Source organism: Glycine max, chromosome 14 (assembly GCF_000004515.6).
Source record: "Glycine max cultivar Williams 82 chromosome 14, Glycine_max_v4.0, whole genome shotgun sequence".
In the NCBI taxonomy this organism is placed as follows: Eukaryota; Viridiplantae; Streptophyta; class Magnoliopsida; order Fabales; family Fabaceae; genus Glycine; species Glycine max.
Genome location: NC_038250.2, coordinates 6,767,941 through 6,786,357, shown reverse-complemented (window position 1 = coordinate 6,786,357; position 18,417 = coordinate 6,767,941). Strand labels below are relative to the sequence as shown.

The window sequence follows — 18,417 nt, the reverse complement described above, 5'->3', positions numbered from 1 at the left end:
AGTATTTCTCTTATTCTATGCTTATTTTAACTTCGAGCAGTGTTGGTTTATATTTTTTCAAATATTTACCATTTATACTCAAAGTACGTTTCTGAGGGGTTAACTCCTCCACCTCATAAGCACCATTCGAATAAATCTGAATTATTTTAAACGGTCCTTCCCAATTTGGGGACCATTTGCCCAAGGCTCGATCCTTACTATCCATGGGCAGGATAACCTTCCAAACTAAATCTCCAATATTAAAAGTTTTTGACTTCACTTTCTTATTATAAGCTTTAGCAACTCTTTCTTTTTGTTTAGTCAAAACTTCTAATGCTCTTAATCTCTCCTCATCTAAATCAACCAACTCATCTGACATCATTTTCCAATAATGGTCGATTGGAATGTCCATTTGTTTTTGTACCCTGGCTGATTGCAAATGTATTTCGACCGGAAGTACAGCATCATGCCCATAAGTCAGTCGAAATGGGGTAGTATTAGTTGATTCCTTAGGAGAATTTCTACATGCCCATAGAACTTGATCTAACGTTTTATTCCAATTTCTTGGCTTTTGGGCAATGTGTTTTTTAATCAAGTTAATTACAATCTTATTGGCTGCTTCAACTTGACCATTTGCTTACGCGTAATATGGTGTTGAGGTTAATAATCGAAAGCCAATTTTTTGGGCAAATTCTTGCATTTTTCGTCCAGTAAAAACTGAACCTTGATCAGTGGTAATTGTTTCAGGAATACCATACCTATAAATAATATGATTTTGAATGATACTAATTACTGCTTCCTGATCAACATTTGGCAAAGGGACTGCTTCGATCCATTTTGTAAAGTAATCGATACCAACTATAATATAACGCTGGTTCTTAGAAGAAGCAGGCTTGATTTCACCAATTAGGTCCAAAGCCCATCCTCTGAAAGGCCAAGGTTTGATTATGGAGTGTAACTCACTAGCAGGTACATGCTGTATCCCTGCATGCTTTTGGCATTCCTGACAGCCTTTAGCAAATTCTATGCAGTCTTTTAACATCGAAGGCCAATACAAACCTTGTCGAAATAAAAGCCATTTCATTTTATGGCCTGCTTGATGTGATCCACAGGCCCCACTGTGAACATGGGAAACTGCCAAGTATGCTTCTGATTCACTTAGACATTTTAGCAACACTCCTTCTGCAGTCTTTTTAAACAAATCATTTCCCACAATCACGTAATTTAAAGCCCTATATTTGACCTTTCGAGCCACATTACCTATTGGATTTTCCAAATATTCAACAATGGACTTTCTCCAATCATTATCTAACATATTGTCAATGGCCAAAATTTGAATTTTTCCCTGGAGATCATCTATGCTTTCATCTTCATTATTTTGTGGTGTACTTGCCCCCACAAGTTTTGGCATTGGCAATTTAGTGCTTAATGGCTCTGGTAATACCAGTTTATCTTTTATTTCGATCAACTGAGTTAACTTTTCCTTCGACATTTTGTACCCTGAAGCTATTTGGGCTAAATCATTTGCTTCTTGGTTTTCTTGTCGAGGTATATGCTCAATGTTAATGTAATCGAAATGATTCAGAAGAGAACTTGCCATAACAAAATATTTTGCTAAGTGTTCATTAATACATTTGTATTCTTGTGTTAATTGTCTCAACACTAGTTCTGAATCACCCCTTATGTTAACATTTCTTGCCCCCAAGCTAATTAAAATTTCAAGGCCTGTAATTAGAGCCTCATACTCAGCCTTATTATTAAAACAAAGCCCTTTGATTTTATATTTGAATTTAGTTGGAACTTTATTGGGAGATATTATTAAAACTCCAATTCCAGTTCCACGTTTGTGTTTCGAACCATCGAAATACAAAATCCAAGGCTCTGTATCGACATAGTCTTGCGGCATTTCGATCACTGAGTGATCTACAATAAAATCTGCCACAATTTGACCCTTAACAGATTTCAAAGGCTTGTACGTTAAAGAATATTCTGTTAATGCCAAAGCCCATTTTCCAATTCTACTGTGTAAAATAGGTTTTGACAACATGTGCTTAATAATATCATAATGAGAATATACATAAACATCAACAGGCTTTATATATTGCTTAAGTTTTGCACAAGAGAAATACAAACAAAGACAAAGTTTTTCTATGGCATTATATCTAGTTTCTGCATCATTTAGTACACGACTAAGATAATAAATTGCATGCTCTACGCCATCATCATCTTCCTGAGCCAACATGCTACCAATGGTCTTGTCAGACGCAGCAATATACAACTTCATAGTCTTGTTTCGACTAGGAGGCATTAACACAGGAGGCTTGATCAGATATTCTTTAATTTCATCGAAAGCCTTTTGATGCACTTCATCCCATTTGAATGGTTCATTTTTCTTGAGTCGAAGTAATGGCGAAAAAATTTGAGCTTTGCCACTTAGATTCGAGATGAATCGCCTCAAGAAGTTGATTTTTCCTAGCAAAGACTGAAGCTGTTTTTTGGTCGAAGGAGGCTTCGTCTCAAGAATAGCCTTTGTCTTGTTTTGATTTATCTCAATGCCTTTTTTATGCACCACAAAACCAAGGAAATCTCCTGCACGCACACAAAAAGCACACTTTAATGGATTCATTTTTAATCCATGTTTCCTCATTCGTTCGAAAGATTGCCTAAGGTAATCCAAATGGCTATCTTATGAGGAGGATTTGATGATTATATCATCAATATAAACTTGCATAAATGTGTCAATAAAATCATGAAACATGGAATTCATGGCCCTTTGATAAGTGGCCCCAGCATTTTTCAACCCAAAGGGCATAACCACCCATTCATAAGTGCCTAAAGCACCAGGGCATCGAAATGCTGTTTTTGACACATCACTTTCAGCAATAAATATTTGGTTATAACCAGAATAACCATCTAACATGCTTAAAAATTCGAAGCCAGCTGCTGAATCTACCAACATTTCCGCTACTGGCATAGCATATTCATCTTTAGGTGTAGCATTATTTAAATCCCTAAAATCTATGCATACTCTAAGAGTTCCATTCTTTTTAATGACAGGGACTATATTTGCTAACCATTCGACATACCTGGCAGATCTGATGAATTTACACCTCAGCAGCCTTTCGATCTCTTCCTTAATCTTGGACATGATTTCTGGTGCGAATCTTCTTGGTAGTTGTTTTACTGGTCTTTTCCCCTCCTTAATAGGTAATTTCATTTCGACCATTTCTCTGCTTAACCCAGGCATTTCGTGGTAATCCCAAGCAAAACAGTCTTTAAATTCTCTAAGAAGAGGCACCAGCTTTTCTTTTAGACTTGAGGTGATATTGGCACTGATATAGGTTGGCCTTTTTATCGAGCCATCTCCAATGTCGATCTCCTCCAAAGGATCTTGAGCCTGCATCTTTGGCACCTCACTTATGGGATTTTTCTCAAAACCCAGTGGCTCATCATCATAAATGCAGTCCAGTCTTCGATCCTTTGTTTCTTTGTTTTCATGATCTTCGATCTTGGCTTCAACTGCCATATTTTATTGGGACTCAGCCTCCAAGGCCGTATTTAGTCTATTTTCGGCCATATAAGCCGTAATTCTGGCCCATGCAGTGGCCTCAGGCATATTAATCTTCATATATATTCCACCCAGTTGGTGGAATGACCCCATCTTTAGAGGAAACTGCATCAATTTCCTCCCTCTCCCATATAAACCCATGGCTAGGATGGAGTTTAACAGAGTGGATAACATTGTCACTTGGCTCGAAAACAGTCTCCTTGTCACCACAAGGTGCTATGTTAGCCAAATTTTTGTCAAAGGTTTGTGGAGTAACATTATCAACCTCTGACTTATAGAAGCTTTGATCTGCCTCTATATTTTCAACAATTCCATCCTCCCTCCAGATAATGAGTTTCTGGTGGAGAGTAGATGGCACCGCCCCAACTCCATGGATCCATTCCCTTCCTAATAGCAAGTTAAAATTAGCCTTGGACTGTATCACCAGGAATAAAGTTGGTCGAACTATACTGCCTACAGCAACATCTACTTGAATGGCTCCCAAAGAATAGCCAGTTTTGCCCTCATAATTAGAGAGCACAATGTTGTGGGCAGATAGATCAGTGTCATGTTTCCCGATCTTGTAGAGCATAGATCGAGGCATTAAGTTGACAGCCGCTCCTCCATCTATGAGCACTTTGTTGATTCCAACATTCTCAACTTTTGCCCTGATGAAAAGAGGTTTAAGATGACTTTTCATCTGAAAATCTGGCTTTTCGAAATAAGCTAATTGTTCTTCCACACAGCCATTGTTCATAACATAATAGCACACTGGCTTTGGGTCAGCCATATCAAAATGATCGAACTCACCTTCGATCTCAGTAACCTCAGACTGGACATCATATTCAGATGGCAAGATAGATACCACACAGATGACATCAAAGTCTGGTTCAGAATCCAGTAGATCCTCATCCTCCATCTTATCTTCATCTACTGGAGGCAGGAGTCTCTCTTTTACTGGCCTCCTAGATACTTCTTTATACTGGCCCGTTTGCAGATTCTGTTGGGCCAATTTCTTCTGACGCTGGAACCTGCGCCATTGGGTCCTCGTCATAGGATTCTTTCCTCTGTAATTGTTCCTATAAGAGTACCTATTAGCCTCCTGTGGGCCAATTTGCTTTGTTCCACTCGAACCACCTACTTCCATGGCCCCTTTGTTGAACCTTATGAGACCCTGGTGCATCCATTTTTCGACCGGAACTGATCCAGGAGGAACGAAAGTATTCCTTCGATCATACTTCTGATTACTATTCGACTGCACCATAACCCTTTCGCCTTTATCAAAACGTTGGTTCTGTTTTGCCCCCTTGTTAACAACTTGGTATTTTTTGAGGCTCTCAGTAGCCTCCCTATCACATACTGCACTGCAGCGAGGGCAGAGCATCACACTCTTGCTTTCGAGTTTGCATCTGTTCAAGAAATCAATTAGATCCTCCTCAGCCTGAGGATACACAACCTTCATTTGTTCGTTGTAATCCTCTTCAGATATGCCCTGAACTTGCACCTGAGACAACTCCATTGCTTCGACCATCATTATTTCTTGGGGCTCTGCATAGAGAGTTTCAGCAGCTTTGGATGTTTCAGCATTTGCCTGGGCAACCTTTGGTTTTTCACCAAATTTGAGCCTCCCTTCGTTAAGAGCCTTTTGAACCAAATCCCTGAAAAGAACACAACGTGAGGTTTTATGGCCAAGGAAATTATGAAATTTACAATAACCCCTTTTCCTCTGTTGTTCGATTGGGGGTACTTTCAAGCCCTTAGGAACAACAATTTGGCCATCTGTGACTAATAAATCAAATATTTCATCACATTTAGTTATATCAAATGTATAAGTTTTAGACACAAATTTATCATTTTTAGGTTCAACAGGGTTTTTTCCATTGGAAGGTTTAAGGAATTTACAAACATAAGGAGGTCCAGGTTTTAATTCTGCTAAATCAACCTCATTGTCCTCGATATCTTCATAAATAATATCGAACTCCTGGTCACTGTCATTGGTTTCAACATACGCAACATTTTCCTTCTTGTGGAACTTAGAATTTCTAGCCTTTTCAGCCTTCAATCGTTCGAGTTGTCGAACTCTATCAGCCAATTGAGCCATATCCCTTAAATACTGGGTATCTAATTTCTTTCTAATCGAGTAGTCTAGGCCACCAGCAGCCATTTCGACTAATTCATGTTCAGGGACTTGGGTGAAACACCTTGCCTTTAAGAGTCTGAATCTGTTCAAATAATCATCAATTGATTCAGGTGCCCTACGTCGAACGCTGGCTAATTCTTTAAGGCTTATCTTAGACTGTCCCATATAGAATTGCTCATGGAAAATCCTTTCCAATTGGTTCCAATTATGTATGGAATGAGGAGGAAGGGTAGTAAACCATGTAAAAGCATTTTTAGTTAAGGAATTAGGGAAATATTTCATTCTTAAATTTTCATTATTAGCCAAATCCCCTGCCTCGACCAAATATCTAGCAATGTGTTCGACAGTGGACTCATTTGTTTCTCCTGCAAACTTAGTAAACTTAGGGATTTTCACACCCCTTGGTAATTCTGTCTGTAACACATACTCAGATAATGGAGACACAAAATTGGGCCTGTGTAAGCCCAAGTTCAAACCATTCTGTACTAAAATTGTTTCGACCATTTGGGCCAGGTTATTTTGCCTATTGAAACGGTTTTGTTGAATATTCCCTATTACTTCATCAGCATTTTGGTTTCTATTTACCAATACTATATCAGGGTTTGGTTCAACCTGTTGGGCTGGTGGCTCTATGCGTGCCACTGGTTGTGGTGCTTGAGCCATTTGCATCCCTGGATTGTTAGGCATCTGTATCTCTTGGACAGGCGCCTGTATTTGGATTTGTCGAATTGGTGGTTGCTGTATGGGTGGTGCCCCAAAAAAGTCAGCAATTCGACTTATTTGATTTGTTAACATTTGGTAACTGTCATTTGTATTTTGAATTAAGGGGTTAATGACAGTTCCTATTTGTTGTGTTAACATGTTAACCATGTCATGGTTACTTTCATCCATTTGTTGTCTGAGTGACAAAACGGATGTATTGGTTAAATGTTGAGGAATTACCCTACCTTGATTGCCCGCTACAGACCCTGATGGAGAGAACGTATTAAGATTCTCTACATTTTGTTGAGAGTTTTGCAGCCCTGCCATCAAAGATGTAGGCATGCCATATAGAGGGTTTTGAAGCGGTCGAAAGGGACTTCCACTGGGATTCCCTAAACTGGGGTTATTCCATGGGGCAAAAGCAGACGCTGACGTGGTCGAACTTGCCAACGTCATGTTGGTCATGGGAGAAGTTACCCCTGTCTGATTCATAACCGTCGAAGCAGTCGAACTTATCGTGCCAACAGTTTGGTCAGGAATTGCTCCTATGCCAGAATTTATATTGGCATTACTGACAGATGTCTGCGTTGGTTGCCCCTCCATATTTGGAAGGTCATTGTTTCGATTACTTGGGGGTGGTCTAGCCATCCTTATACGAGTTTTAAATTCTGTTAAGTGTGGAACAGATTTCCCACTTCTTAAATGCATACAAGATCAAAACAATTAAGAATGCAATAAACCAATAGCACTGAATAAAACTTTAACAATAATTTAAAGCAGAAACACACAATTGACCTGTCCCACCGGGCGTGCCAATTTGTTTACGCTGAAATTTGGTAAACAATCGCTAGTCTAATCGAGTTGCTTGCGAGATCGACTAGTGAATCTCAGGAGCATGCCATTTGTGTGTTTGCTTTAGATGTAAAGCCTTTAATGTTCATCGTTGCAACAAACATTCATTGGTTTGAAATTTGTAAAAGGTAAAGTTCTTTGAAAGGAACGAAATGCTGGAAGTAAATTGACAAGAGAAAAGTAAAATGCAGAATTTAAGGGGTCAGCGAGTTCATTCGATCGAATGAACCATTTAAAAGACAGGAATTATAAAGTGAAACGTAAACTGCATTGCACTTGAAATGTAAAGTTTACAGAAACTTAAAATGGTTCACAATCATACATTTTCCTTGCGTACTCGTTTCTCTCTGCGCTGGGTACTTTGAGTGTATAAGGATTTGTAGAAATGATTTGCGACCCCGAAATCTGACTAAAAACTGCTATATATAGACATTCGAAAATAAACTGCCCTAACGGTCGAACACTATCCTAATGCCAAGTGTCCTGCTACGTACACCTTGCATGCACATAACTGCTCCTTAGAACGGTTACCCACATTGCTCGAAGTCGAACTAATTTTGTGAAGTTTTGTCAGAAATTGCGCCAAATCCAGAAATCTTGTTGCCTTGACTTCGATTCGACCATACGCCAGCTCGATTTGCCCAATGGTTCGAAGCCCTCTTTCTTGTCTTAGCCTTGTATTTTGTAAATACTTCCTTGAACCTGTGAATCCTTTCTAATAGCACTTTCTTTCTTTTCGATTCAACAGACTCTGACAAGATTCTTGCTCTTTAATACGCTTCAAAATTCAAGACGACATCTAATACGTATTTAGAGCATATTTTAGCTCATCAAAAATATGGGCTAACACATACCCTAATAGAACCCATACATTTAATCTTCTGAAATAATGACTTACATTTTTTTCACGTATGATTATTATGATTATGTCTTTTATACGTGTTATTCCATTCTTGGCCAATAAATTACCCGTGCATTGTATGTGTTTCCACAATAGTGACAATTTTCGAATTTTTTTAAACCTACTCAATCGGTTCTAAGTTGGTATATATCAACTAAAAAAAATGACTCACCATTAACCACGTGTTTCGTTGTCCATCGGAGAACTCATCAATTTATATATGGTCACATGGTGCCCTCCTTTGTATGGTTGGGCTAAATGTAATTCTGATGGTACTACTGGGGGACACCAGCTGCTTCAGCTCGGGGAGGAACTTTTAGAGATTACTGGGGTATCATTATGGGATGTTTCTCGAGGCATATTGGAAGCACCTTAGCACTTTGTGCAGAACTATTGGCAGCCGTGAAAGCCATTAAAATATCAGAGTCGTGGTTGTCACCATTTATGGTTAGAATGGATTCAAGCTTGGTCGTACGTTGCTGCATTCAAAAGCATGGATATTGCGCCATGGCAATGGAGAAATCGTTGGTTGAATTTTATTTTCATGACCAAGCAAATGAATTTCACGGTATCTCATGTATATCAAGAGAGCAATATTTGCACTGACAAATTAGCAGATTCTGGAATCCAAAGTTCGGGTTTCAGGGGTTTTAGGTTGTGGGATCTTGTTCCTGATTTTCTTAAGAGTGTTTTTTTCCATGATAGATGTGGACTGCCTAGCTATTGGTTTTATTAAGTTGTTTGAGGGGATTTGTACCTCTGTTTATTTGTAACTTCTTTTCAATTTTTAAAGAAATTCAGTAGTTTAGTTGGAATAAAGATTATTATCCCGAGTTTTATATGAATTACACATGCATCTTCTCTCTTTTTTCACCCTACAAATGCATTCCTTAATTTCTCTTATCCTATTACAAATGCACCCCCTCTTCGTCACACGACATATTAATTCTGTTAGACAAGATTTACACATGATTTTAAGTAAAATAAAAATCCCAAAAAGCCCTCATCCTCTCATGTTTGGTTGTTGCTGATGGTCATGGAAGCCTAAAACTCAGAACACAAAACACAATAAAATCAACCTCTAAAAAATAATAAAAATCCACACCCACACACAAAACAAAGAATGAAGCTTAAAAAAGATGTTTTTTTATGCTTCTTTTTGTGGTTCTTTATGCAAAAAACACACAACAATTACTTGTTTTCGATTAATAAAATATTCTGAAAGTTTAGTATCAGCAAAACAATAACAATAGATTTTAGTCTTATTTCTGGTTCAATTCACGTGATGCATCCCTAAATTTGTTACCAAGTTATAAACACTACATAATCCTTTTTTTCAAACAAAAAAATACAACCACAAAATCTGTTAAAATAAATTCCTCAACTACATACAAATTAATCATGACGCTTTATGGCAATGCTAAAGCCAGGAGTAACGGTGATGTTGTGGATGAGAATGAGGAAAGAGCGTGTGGCAGAGGGGTAATTATGATTTTCTCTAAAATATTTAAGGAAAGTTAACACCATTATACAGAGAGAGGGCGCCAAAGAAACGTCTAAAAAAGAAGGGAGAGTATGTGTTACTAGAGTAAAACTGAGGAAAATTACTGTAATTTGCTCAAAGAAATACTTTGTCCCGGAATAAAAGATTTAAAAAAAAAAATTGTTTGTCTTTGTTATAAGACTCATTTTGAGTTGTCACTTTTTTTCCCACCAAAATACCCTTAATTACTTTACAATAAATATTAAAAATTATTAAATTCATTCTCTTATGAGGATTGGAGAAAATAACTAACACATTAATTAATTAATTAGACAAAAAATAATTAAGTAAACAAAGTGAAATGATAAGTGTCAATAACTGTAAGGATAATATGAAAAAAAATAACACAGATTCTTAACAAATTTAATATTATTAACTAAATTTTGTAATGGATGTCAATTACTTAAAAAATATTATAATTAAGGAGTATCATTTATATTTTAACATAACACAACCTAAATAATTCAATGCAATCGAATTTGTTCTTCGTAGTCAACATCTTTTTTTGCTTAATTATGGCTGTGATTGTCTTTGCGCCGCTTTTTACCACTTCCATTTTCCTTTTCAGGCTTGATTCCACTCCTGCTGGATATAACACTAATAAGACCACCCGTGGGTATGTTTCCTCCATTATGTTTTAAAACAGTCTCAAAGTCAGATTCTCCACCATCAATGGCATACCGCTGGAGCAACTCAGGAGTAAAGGGTGCTTCCACTTTCGACTTCATATCATCCTATCCAGTAATAGTAATTTGAGATAAGAGCCACTAAGAACTTAAGGTGGAAACAAGCAAGGATGGGGATTAAGATTGGTTATAGAAAAAATAAAAATAAAAGATAAAATATATACCTCAACTTGTTTAGCTGCATTGTTGAGGTCTTCATCCACAGATACACCAAGAGGTTCCATGACAATCTAAGGACAAAATAGTCCACAGAAAAAGAAAAAAATATGGGATTTAATACCCAAACTTGCTATGAGTTTTAGTGACACAAGTTAAACCATAGTTCAAAGTCTTACGTCTTTCAGTCGTGGCAAGGTTGATTCAATGCCATTAAGATATTTGTAGAACTTCTTCATGATCTTTATAAATTGAGACAATATTTGTTGCCTTTCCAACTTCATTTGTCCCTATTAGATAAAGCGACACATAAGAGAATATTGTTAAATTAGTTGAAGACCAGAGACATGTTGGAATGAAACTGTCTAAGAACACCACGGATGCTCTATTATATAGATGTCATTACAATAAATACTAATAATGAGAGGATACTTCGTTTCCTCAAATCCTACTTTCCTATAAATGTATATTTTTTTATTCCTGATTTTCAACAAGAATGAATATTCAGACAGCTTTTCAATAAGCACTTATCGGGGAAGAAACCAAATGGTTTTTTTTTTACATCACGGCAAAAACAAGATGGTCTACGCATATCTCAAACAAAATCAAGCAATGTATGATAGCAAACTTCAAAATAATGAGAAGATAATTTAGACAGTTTCTGGTTGTTCTTTATTGGTTGCCCGTACAAGGCATTAGATGCTACCAAGTCATATGATTGTAATACTTCGTAAGTTTTTAAGCAGACCTGGATGTACGAAATGTTCTGATTTTGTAGACCAATGCAGAGTAACACAGAAGCTTGAACATATGACAATTTAACTGGAAGCTTTTCTTGAAAGTACATATGTGTAAGGATGGGAACTAAATCTAAAATCTGTCCAAAAAAAAAACAAGGTTAACATCATACTTAAAGCACTCCAAATCGCATAAACAGGTCTTCAGCATTATGTTATATCAAGAGCCTAAGCTAGAAAAGTTACACCATAACTTCAGCAGTATCTATATGGTGCATAATGTTGGATGTTACATTAGACCACCATCCTGAACCATTTTAAATGTGATTTAACTTAACGCAGAACATCATCTCATTTTTTGATTTTGGTCCATCAAAATTCTCACCTATTGATGCTCATGCACATAATGCAACCTAAAGTAAATGATCATTTTTGTCTGGCCACAACAGTTTATCTAATCAAAATCAAAATTATTACAGATTTATTGTGTTGTTAAATGGTTGTCATGGCAGTTTAGTATTGTAGCTAGGGGTGGGTAAACGGGTCCAGATCCATGGACTGGCTCACGGGGCCCGCGGTTCGTGTGGGTAACGAACCAATTTTTTTAAACAGTCTATGGTTATGTCATATTTTTTTGTCTGCTCCGGTTAACCCGCAAACTATGCTGGTTTGGCCCGTGGGTTGCCCGCATTAGGATTTTATTGCTTCAAATATGAAATTATTTGTTATTAAAGATGTTTAAGTTTCATATTTTACTTCGGGACAAGTTACAATCATTGGTCCAGCAATCTCATATTAGGCTTTATCCGTTAGGGATGGTTGATACATTATAACAATAACAATGGTTTTAAATATGTAATCTAATGTTCTAGTCAATGGTTCCTATGCAGACTTCACCAAGTCTGATTCGGAACCCTGTGTCTAGTAACTTTAAGTGTAAACCTTGTACCTCTGATACTCTTTTAATACAATCATATACTTTTACTGAGCAAAAAAAAAATATATTTTAGATTTATTGCTTAGATTTTCTTTTGTTAAGACATTATTTATTTTATTGATGTAATTGACTAATTGTTAAGATTTTATTTATATTTGTATTGAACTTAATTTGATTGTGTTGTATTTTTATTGAAATTGAAATTCTTTTAAAACTAGGCCCGCAGACCCGTTTAACCCGTGGGGTCCGTGGGGCGGGGGGACCAATTTATTTGGTCCGTGTAAGAATGCGGGATGGGCCGACCCGTTTACCCACCCCTGATTGCAGCATCTAAATGGCAACCCAATTTTTCTTTTCTATATTTCCCTATTTTCTATGTCTTTTTATTCCTTTAAGTTCCTCCTATTTTGTTCTTGTTGAGATCCCTATTATTCCGCTCACATTTGTCCAAACTAGTGATGTCCAATCCAAGGAGGGGAGGAGGAGATCCCTAATATTCCACATGCATTGGTTCACGCTTCACATGTTTGGGCCTGAGTGAGTGGTGTGTTAAGAGTCCCACATCAAGAGATATTGCCTAAGTAGTGATTATAAAATATGGGTAATTCTCAACTTACAAGTCAGTTTTGTGGGGTTGACTTAAGCCCTAAGTTCATATTCTAAAATGATATCAAAGTTTGTAGTAGATGTTTTATTGTGCCAAGATCTCTATTATTATTCCCCCCACATTTGTCCACACTCCTAATATCCAATCCTCAGTGTGAGGCAGTGCTAAGATCCCTCTTATTCTACCTATGTTGGTCCATGTTTCATATGTCAAACCTTGAGTGTGAGGGTGTGTTAAGAGTCACACATCAAATAGAGATATGACCTAAGTAATGCTTTTAAGATTTGGACAGCTCTCACCTTACAAGTTTTGTGGGGTTGAGTCAAGTCTTAAGCCCAGACTCTAATTTTTTATATATCTGTCAATCCTATTTTTTTTATTAATTTTCTAAGTCTTTGTTTTTGTGAACAGGATACTATTTGTCTTATTTCTCTCTCTTATGAATCCCTCACCTTTATTAAGTAGTACTTCTCTATTTCATTCTCCCTGTTTTGTTTGATTTTATTATACAGTTCTTTTAAGCATGGTTTCATTGTGTGTTATAGCCACCACGCTTTCAAACATAAGATTAAACATCGTGTGTTATACTGTTAGGACATAGCAAGTCAAGTCATGATCAAGAAATCGTTAAGATAAAGTTATCAGTATTCCAGCATTTGAGATCTCACCAAATGAAAGTCAGCAAGATTGCCAACATAAGCCTCCAGTCACTTCATATCATGTGGTGATAAATATTCTCTGACTGGCCGAATTTTTTCTTCAGAAGTGGTCTTCTTAGACTCTTTCTTTGTGAAATTGATTTTTGGATCTACGATCCTAGATAAATTATCACAACAATGAGCATTTTAAAAATTGACAAATAATTGACGGGTGCAGATTCTACATGGTTCAACAAAATATTCACTTTGAGATCTGAATTCTAAGCAACAAATAAGATTATGCAATATCTTAGAATTTTACGAAAGGATAAAAACATGAATTCAACCTCCTTTTAATTTCTCATACCAAAAGCAACTTCCTTTTCTAAAATGAAGTTAGAAAGGGGCGGGGGGAGGCATACCGAAAGGTGTTGTGGTACTTCTTTCCCTTCCATAAATACTTCAGTATTAAAAAAGATAAAATAAAGACGTGGAAATCTTATCCATCAATTTGATCTATTTGTCAATATTTATTATCCAGAACTAACACACACTAATTAGGTTCTTTTAATACTGGGAACTGACAAAAGATTATGAAGACAGAGAGGTACATTACGACACAAAGGGGAGGTAAGACATGAGGAATCAGAGGAATTAATTGGCAAACATTGGTCATTACCAATTTCAATTTGATCTCATCTGAACCTTCAAAGGGAAGTAACTGTTGTTCAGTAAGTTGTTGGTAAGACGATAAGATATGCCAGAATTTGTATACCAATGCTGTGACAAAACATGCCAGTAAGGCAATGGTGGCAGTGAAGAGCCCAAGGAGAAACATAGAGTTCCCATGTTGTGAGATTATGTCTTGATATTATTCCTGATATTGTATTTATTATTAGAATATTTTATTTTCTATTATTAATCAATTATTAATTGATCTTGTAATCAATACTCATTCCTTTTTTATATTATAAATAGTATGTGTGATCTACTTTGACCGACAACATTACAATAAATAACATTGTTATATGGTATCAAAGTTTGGTTTATTCTTGATAGAGGAATAACGAAAATCGTGCTCATTGGTGAACCTCTCTGTTAACTGTGCCTCTTTCGGGTGATTTTTTCCTTTTCACCGTAGCTTTCGTTTTGCGGGAACAGTAATGTGCATGTTGCAAGCGCCCTTACACTGCAATTGCGCAGCCATATCGCCGATGTGACCCTTCGATCAGAAATGCCTCTCTCCAGCAAACCCAATGCCTCTGACGGCGACCTCTTCTGACACGGACTCTCACACAAGATCCCCTTTTCTGACACGTGACGGTGCTTCCATGCAACCCACTTTCTGGCGACCTCCCCATCGTGCTTTTTCTCTTGTGTCAACTGTTTGGCCTTGTTTGGCTGTTTTTTTGGCTCTGTTTTGCCAATGTTTGGCTGACCCACAATCCAATGATCACACCATCGTGCTTTATCTATTTCCAGCAACCTTTCCGAAGACCGCCACGACGCGTGACCAGCGTCATACTAGTCTTCTCTCCTTCAACCTCAAGGCATCCCTAGTGGACCTTTCTAGTTTTTTTTTCAAGGGTAAACAATGCTCATCTTCATCACCAAAGATTGCCATGTGGTCCACATGCACAACAAACTCAAAACACCGCTGCACACGACCCCACCCAAGGCCCTAACACGTGAAGTTCACACACACAAAGCATCACGCATCTTTAGCCGATGTCACATCAGGCTCCATCATCACTGCGGGCCATCGTTGACACAACCACATTACTTGAACCGCCTTTAGTTGCTATTAGGTTTATCACGTTTGTAACAAGCCAAGTTCATATCACACATGCTTTAGCTTCAGGGGGAGTGTGATATTATGTCTTGACATTATTTTTGATATTTTATTTATTATTCGAATATTCTATTTCCTATTAATCAGTAATTAATTGATTTTGTAATCAATATTGATTCTTTTTTCATATTAAAAATAACATGTGGTGTGGTATACTTTGACACACAACATTACAATAAATAAAATTGTTATGCCCAAATCTAGCATTTAAGATGATATCAGAGTCTATCCTAGATTTCCATGAAACTAATCACCCACCATGTCATCCACACACCAAGTCCAATAATGTTGGGCATAAGGGGATGTGCTGAGAAAAACTTAAGTTCCACATCAACTACTAGAGATAAGGTCACAATAAAATATATAAGTGTGAGAAAACATTCTGGGATTGAAAGGCCCAAACCCACCATTTGTTGTGATTTAACTGATGGGATGGTGGAGACATAACATAGTTATGTCCACTAGACTAATCTATTTCCCCTATTTGAAATTTTCTTCCTTACCATGAAACAACCACTATTTTTATTCCTCATATTGTGTTGCATGTGTTTCTTCTTTAACACTTGATGTTTTAGGTAAAGATGTCCCACAAGAGACTTAAGATGTGGAAGTTTGGTTTAAAGGACACTCCAAAGGGGGTCCTGTATCACAATAAAAGTCGGATGTTGTAACGAGGACTGGACTAAATCATGATGGTGTTGTATGTTTGTCGAACATATGTTGTTTGAATCCCCTAAGTTGTTCAATATTGTCGTCTTTTAACTTAATGGAGAAGGAAAATGCATGGAATTAGTTAAGTTAAGTTTGGAGATGAGCAGGTGCTTGTGTATGACATTGAGCTTTCTGTGTCTTTTTGCTTTCCCATGTAGTTTCATATCTAGTGACTAAACCAAAAAAGATCATCAGGGGGACAAACACATGTAGAATTAACAATAATTAATTCTTTTTCTTAACTTCCAGCATGATCTAAAATCTTTATAGCAACAAAATAAATACTTTACATCTTTATCGCACGATAATCCTATACTTAATTTATGATGGAAAATAAGTCAATATTTTATCACTATTATCCAATAGTTATGATATTCAAGTAAGAAAAACTTCTTTTGCAGGACCACATATGTTCTTTTTTGGTTCTCCACCTTGTTAAAGTACAAGATTCAGATATAAGTTTTTTGTTCGGAGGTAGGGCCATCAAACAGTAGCCTTGGAAGTAGCCCTAAGGATAATAATTCTAATGACAACAAACTTGGTAATAATAAAATGTGACAAATAAAAATGGTTTTTAAAACTATATGGAATGGAATTCCACTTGCTATCTGTTCTTATCTTGCTAAATACTCCTTGGTATCTAGAGGCAATTTTGTAAGTTGTATAAATCTTGTTTTCTTGTCTCATCTTTCTCAATTCTCTGTTTCCACATAAGAAGGTAGGTATGTACGGTTATCGTCTTCTCATAAATTATTTTCTTGTTATTCAGTTCCATGTCTTTGGTTTTCAAGATGATGGTCTTCCTTGGATTGTGAATGTAAGAGTGATAAGGCATAATACGGGCAAGACACGTTCCATGATGATGTTGGTGACATCGTATTCTTTTTTTTATGAGGTGAGTGTTATGGTTGTCTCAAGAGTGACCAAAGAAATAGAGATCTAAATCAATGCAGCAATTCTGTGGTGTGATATTTCTTACAAGCTTGTCTTCTACATAAAACAATATTCCTTTTGGGCAATCTTAGTGCGGTAAAAGTCAATTTCTTTCTTCACAAGTAACTTCAGGGTTGTTGGGGTTGAGAGACAATTGGTGGAAAGGTGAAAGGTAGTGGTGTGCTCTTTTTTGCTTGTGAGTCTTTCAAATTAAAAGAAATGATGGTTATTTTGATACAAAATAAATTTGAACACTATTCATATAAAATTTGAACACATGAAATTTAAATATAAATACATGTGAGTCTTTTGACATAACAAACAAATAACTATAAAAAAATAATTAATCACTTAAATGGATTTGTCCTAGTATGTTTGTCCGTGTGACGAATACATATAAATATTGATTAAGACAGCATAAATAAAATATATAATTGTATGGAAAAAAATATAATAGTTATTCTTCCAAATTAAAAAAAAATTGAAGATTGTTTTAATATAAAAAGAAATTTAAACACCATTCATATAAAATTTGAATACATTAAATTTAAATATAAATATTTAAGATTCTTTTAACATAAAAAATCAATAATTATAAAAAAGTAATCCTCCAAATAAATTTATCTTATTATGGTTACTCATGCAATGGATGACTATAAATATGAATTAACACAACATAGATGGAATACAAAGATGTCAGTTAATTTATTCCACTAATTGTGCTTCAAATGAGAATTATAATTTTAAATATGTACTATTAAATTTACATTTTTTTTCATTCATTCACCTAGTTTGTTTTTAATATTTTTTTATAAGATGTTAAATTAATTATCTTCATAAAAATGACTATAATAGAATAATGCATGAGTTATTTATGGATAAAGATAACTTTATCACTCATATGGGTGGGTCTGATAGTGATAGGTAGTTTCATTTGTTTATACAATCTTCTTTGACTTCATGGAACAATATCATCAAAATTAATTTTATAGTTATGTTAAAAATTAATCATATTCAATTATCTTTTTTATAGATCTATTATATTTATTAATAAATAAGTTCTATACTATGGACATTTAAGTTGATTTTAGTTTTTTTCAATAATATAAATTTAATAAAATTGTTAATATAATTTTGTATATAAAAGAAATTATCCTCCAAATTTCACACGGGCTACTATATACGAATAAGGTGGTGGTGCGAGGGGAGGAGGTGAGAGTAAAAGAGTAATTTCAATCATTTTTATAAGGGGATTCCAACCGCAGTAAAGGTGATGCCAACAACACACGCCTAGCCTTAGCCCATCCTAACAAGTTTTTAAGACAGCAGATCCGAAAAGCAGCCCAACCAACAAAAAAAAAAGAGTAAAAAATTAATGAGAGTTAATAATTTATATATTATATTTCTTCAAAAAAAATTTCCTAAACCTCAGAGTTCTTGAACACAGCCTTATACTAAACATACCTTTTCCTCATTCTTGCTTCTCTACCCCCAAC

The 18,417-nt window shown here is 35.9% G+C and overlaps 2 protein-coding genes across 2 annotated transcripts; both read right to left on the bottom strand.

The window, feature by feature from the left end:
• Nucleotides 1-616: 616 nt before the first annotated feature.
• On the bottom strand, nucleotides 617-2,605 carry LOC100818989 (uncharacterized). Its single transcript, XM_014766669.1, has one exon. The coding sequence runs from the start codon at nucleotides 2,603-2,605 to the stop codon at nucleotides 617-619; it is 1,989 nt and encodes a 662-aa protein (XP_014622155.1).
• Nucleotides 2,606-3,596: 991 nt separating this feature from the next.
• On the bottom strand, nucleotides 3,597-7,016 carry LOC112999390 (uncharacterized). Its single transcript, XM_026125543.1, has one exon. It carries the CDS (start codon nucleotides 7,014-7,016, stop codon nucleotides 3,597-3,599), a length of 3,420 nt encoding a protein of 1,139 aa, XP_025981328.1.
• Between the last annotated feature and the right edge of the window lie 11,401 nt (nucleotides 7,017-18,417).

Excerpts from the sequence above, each read along its gene's own strand:
- LOC100818989 (XM_014766669.1), bottom strand. The coding sequence starts at position 2,605 with ATGAATCCATTAAAGTGTGCTTTTTGTGTGCGTGCAGGAGATTTCCTT.
- LOC112999390 (XM_026125543.1), bottom strand. The coding sequence starts at position 7,016 with ATGGCTAGACCACCCCCAAGTAATCGAAACAATGACCTTCCAAATATG.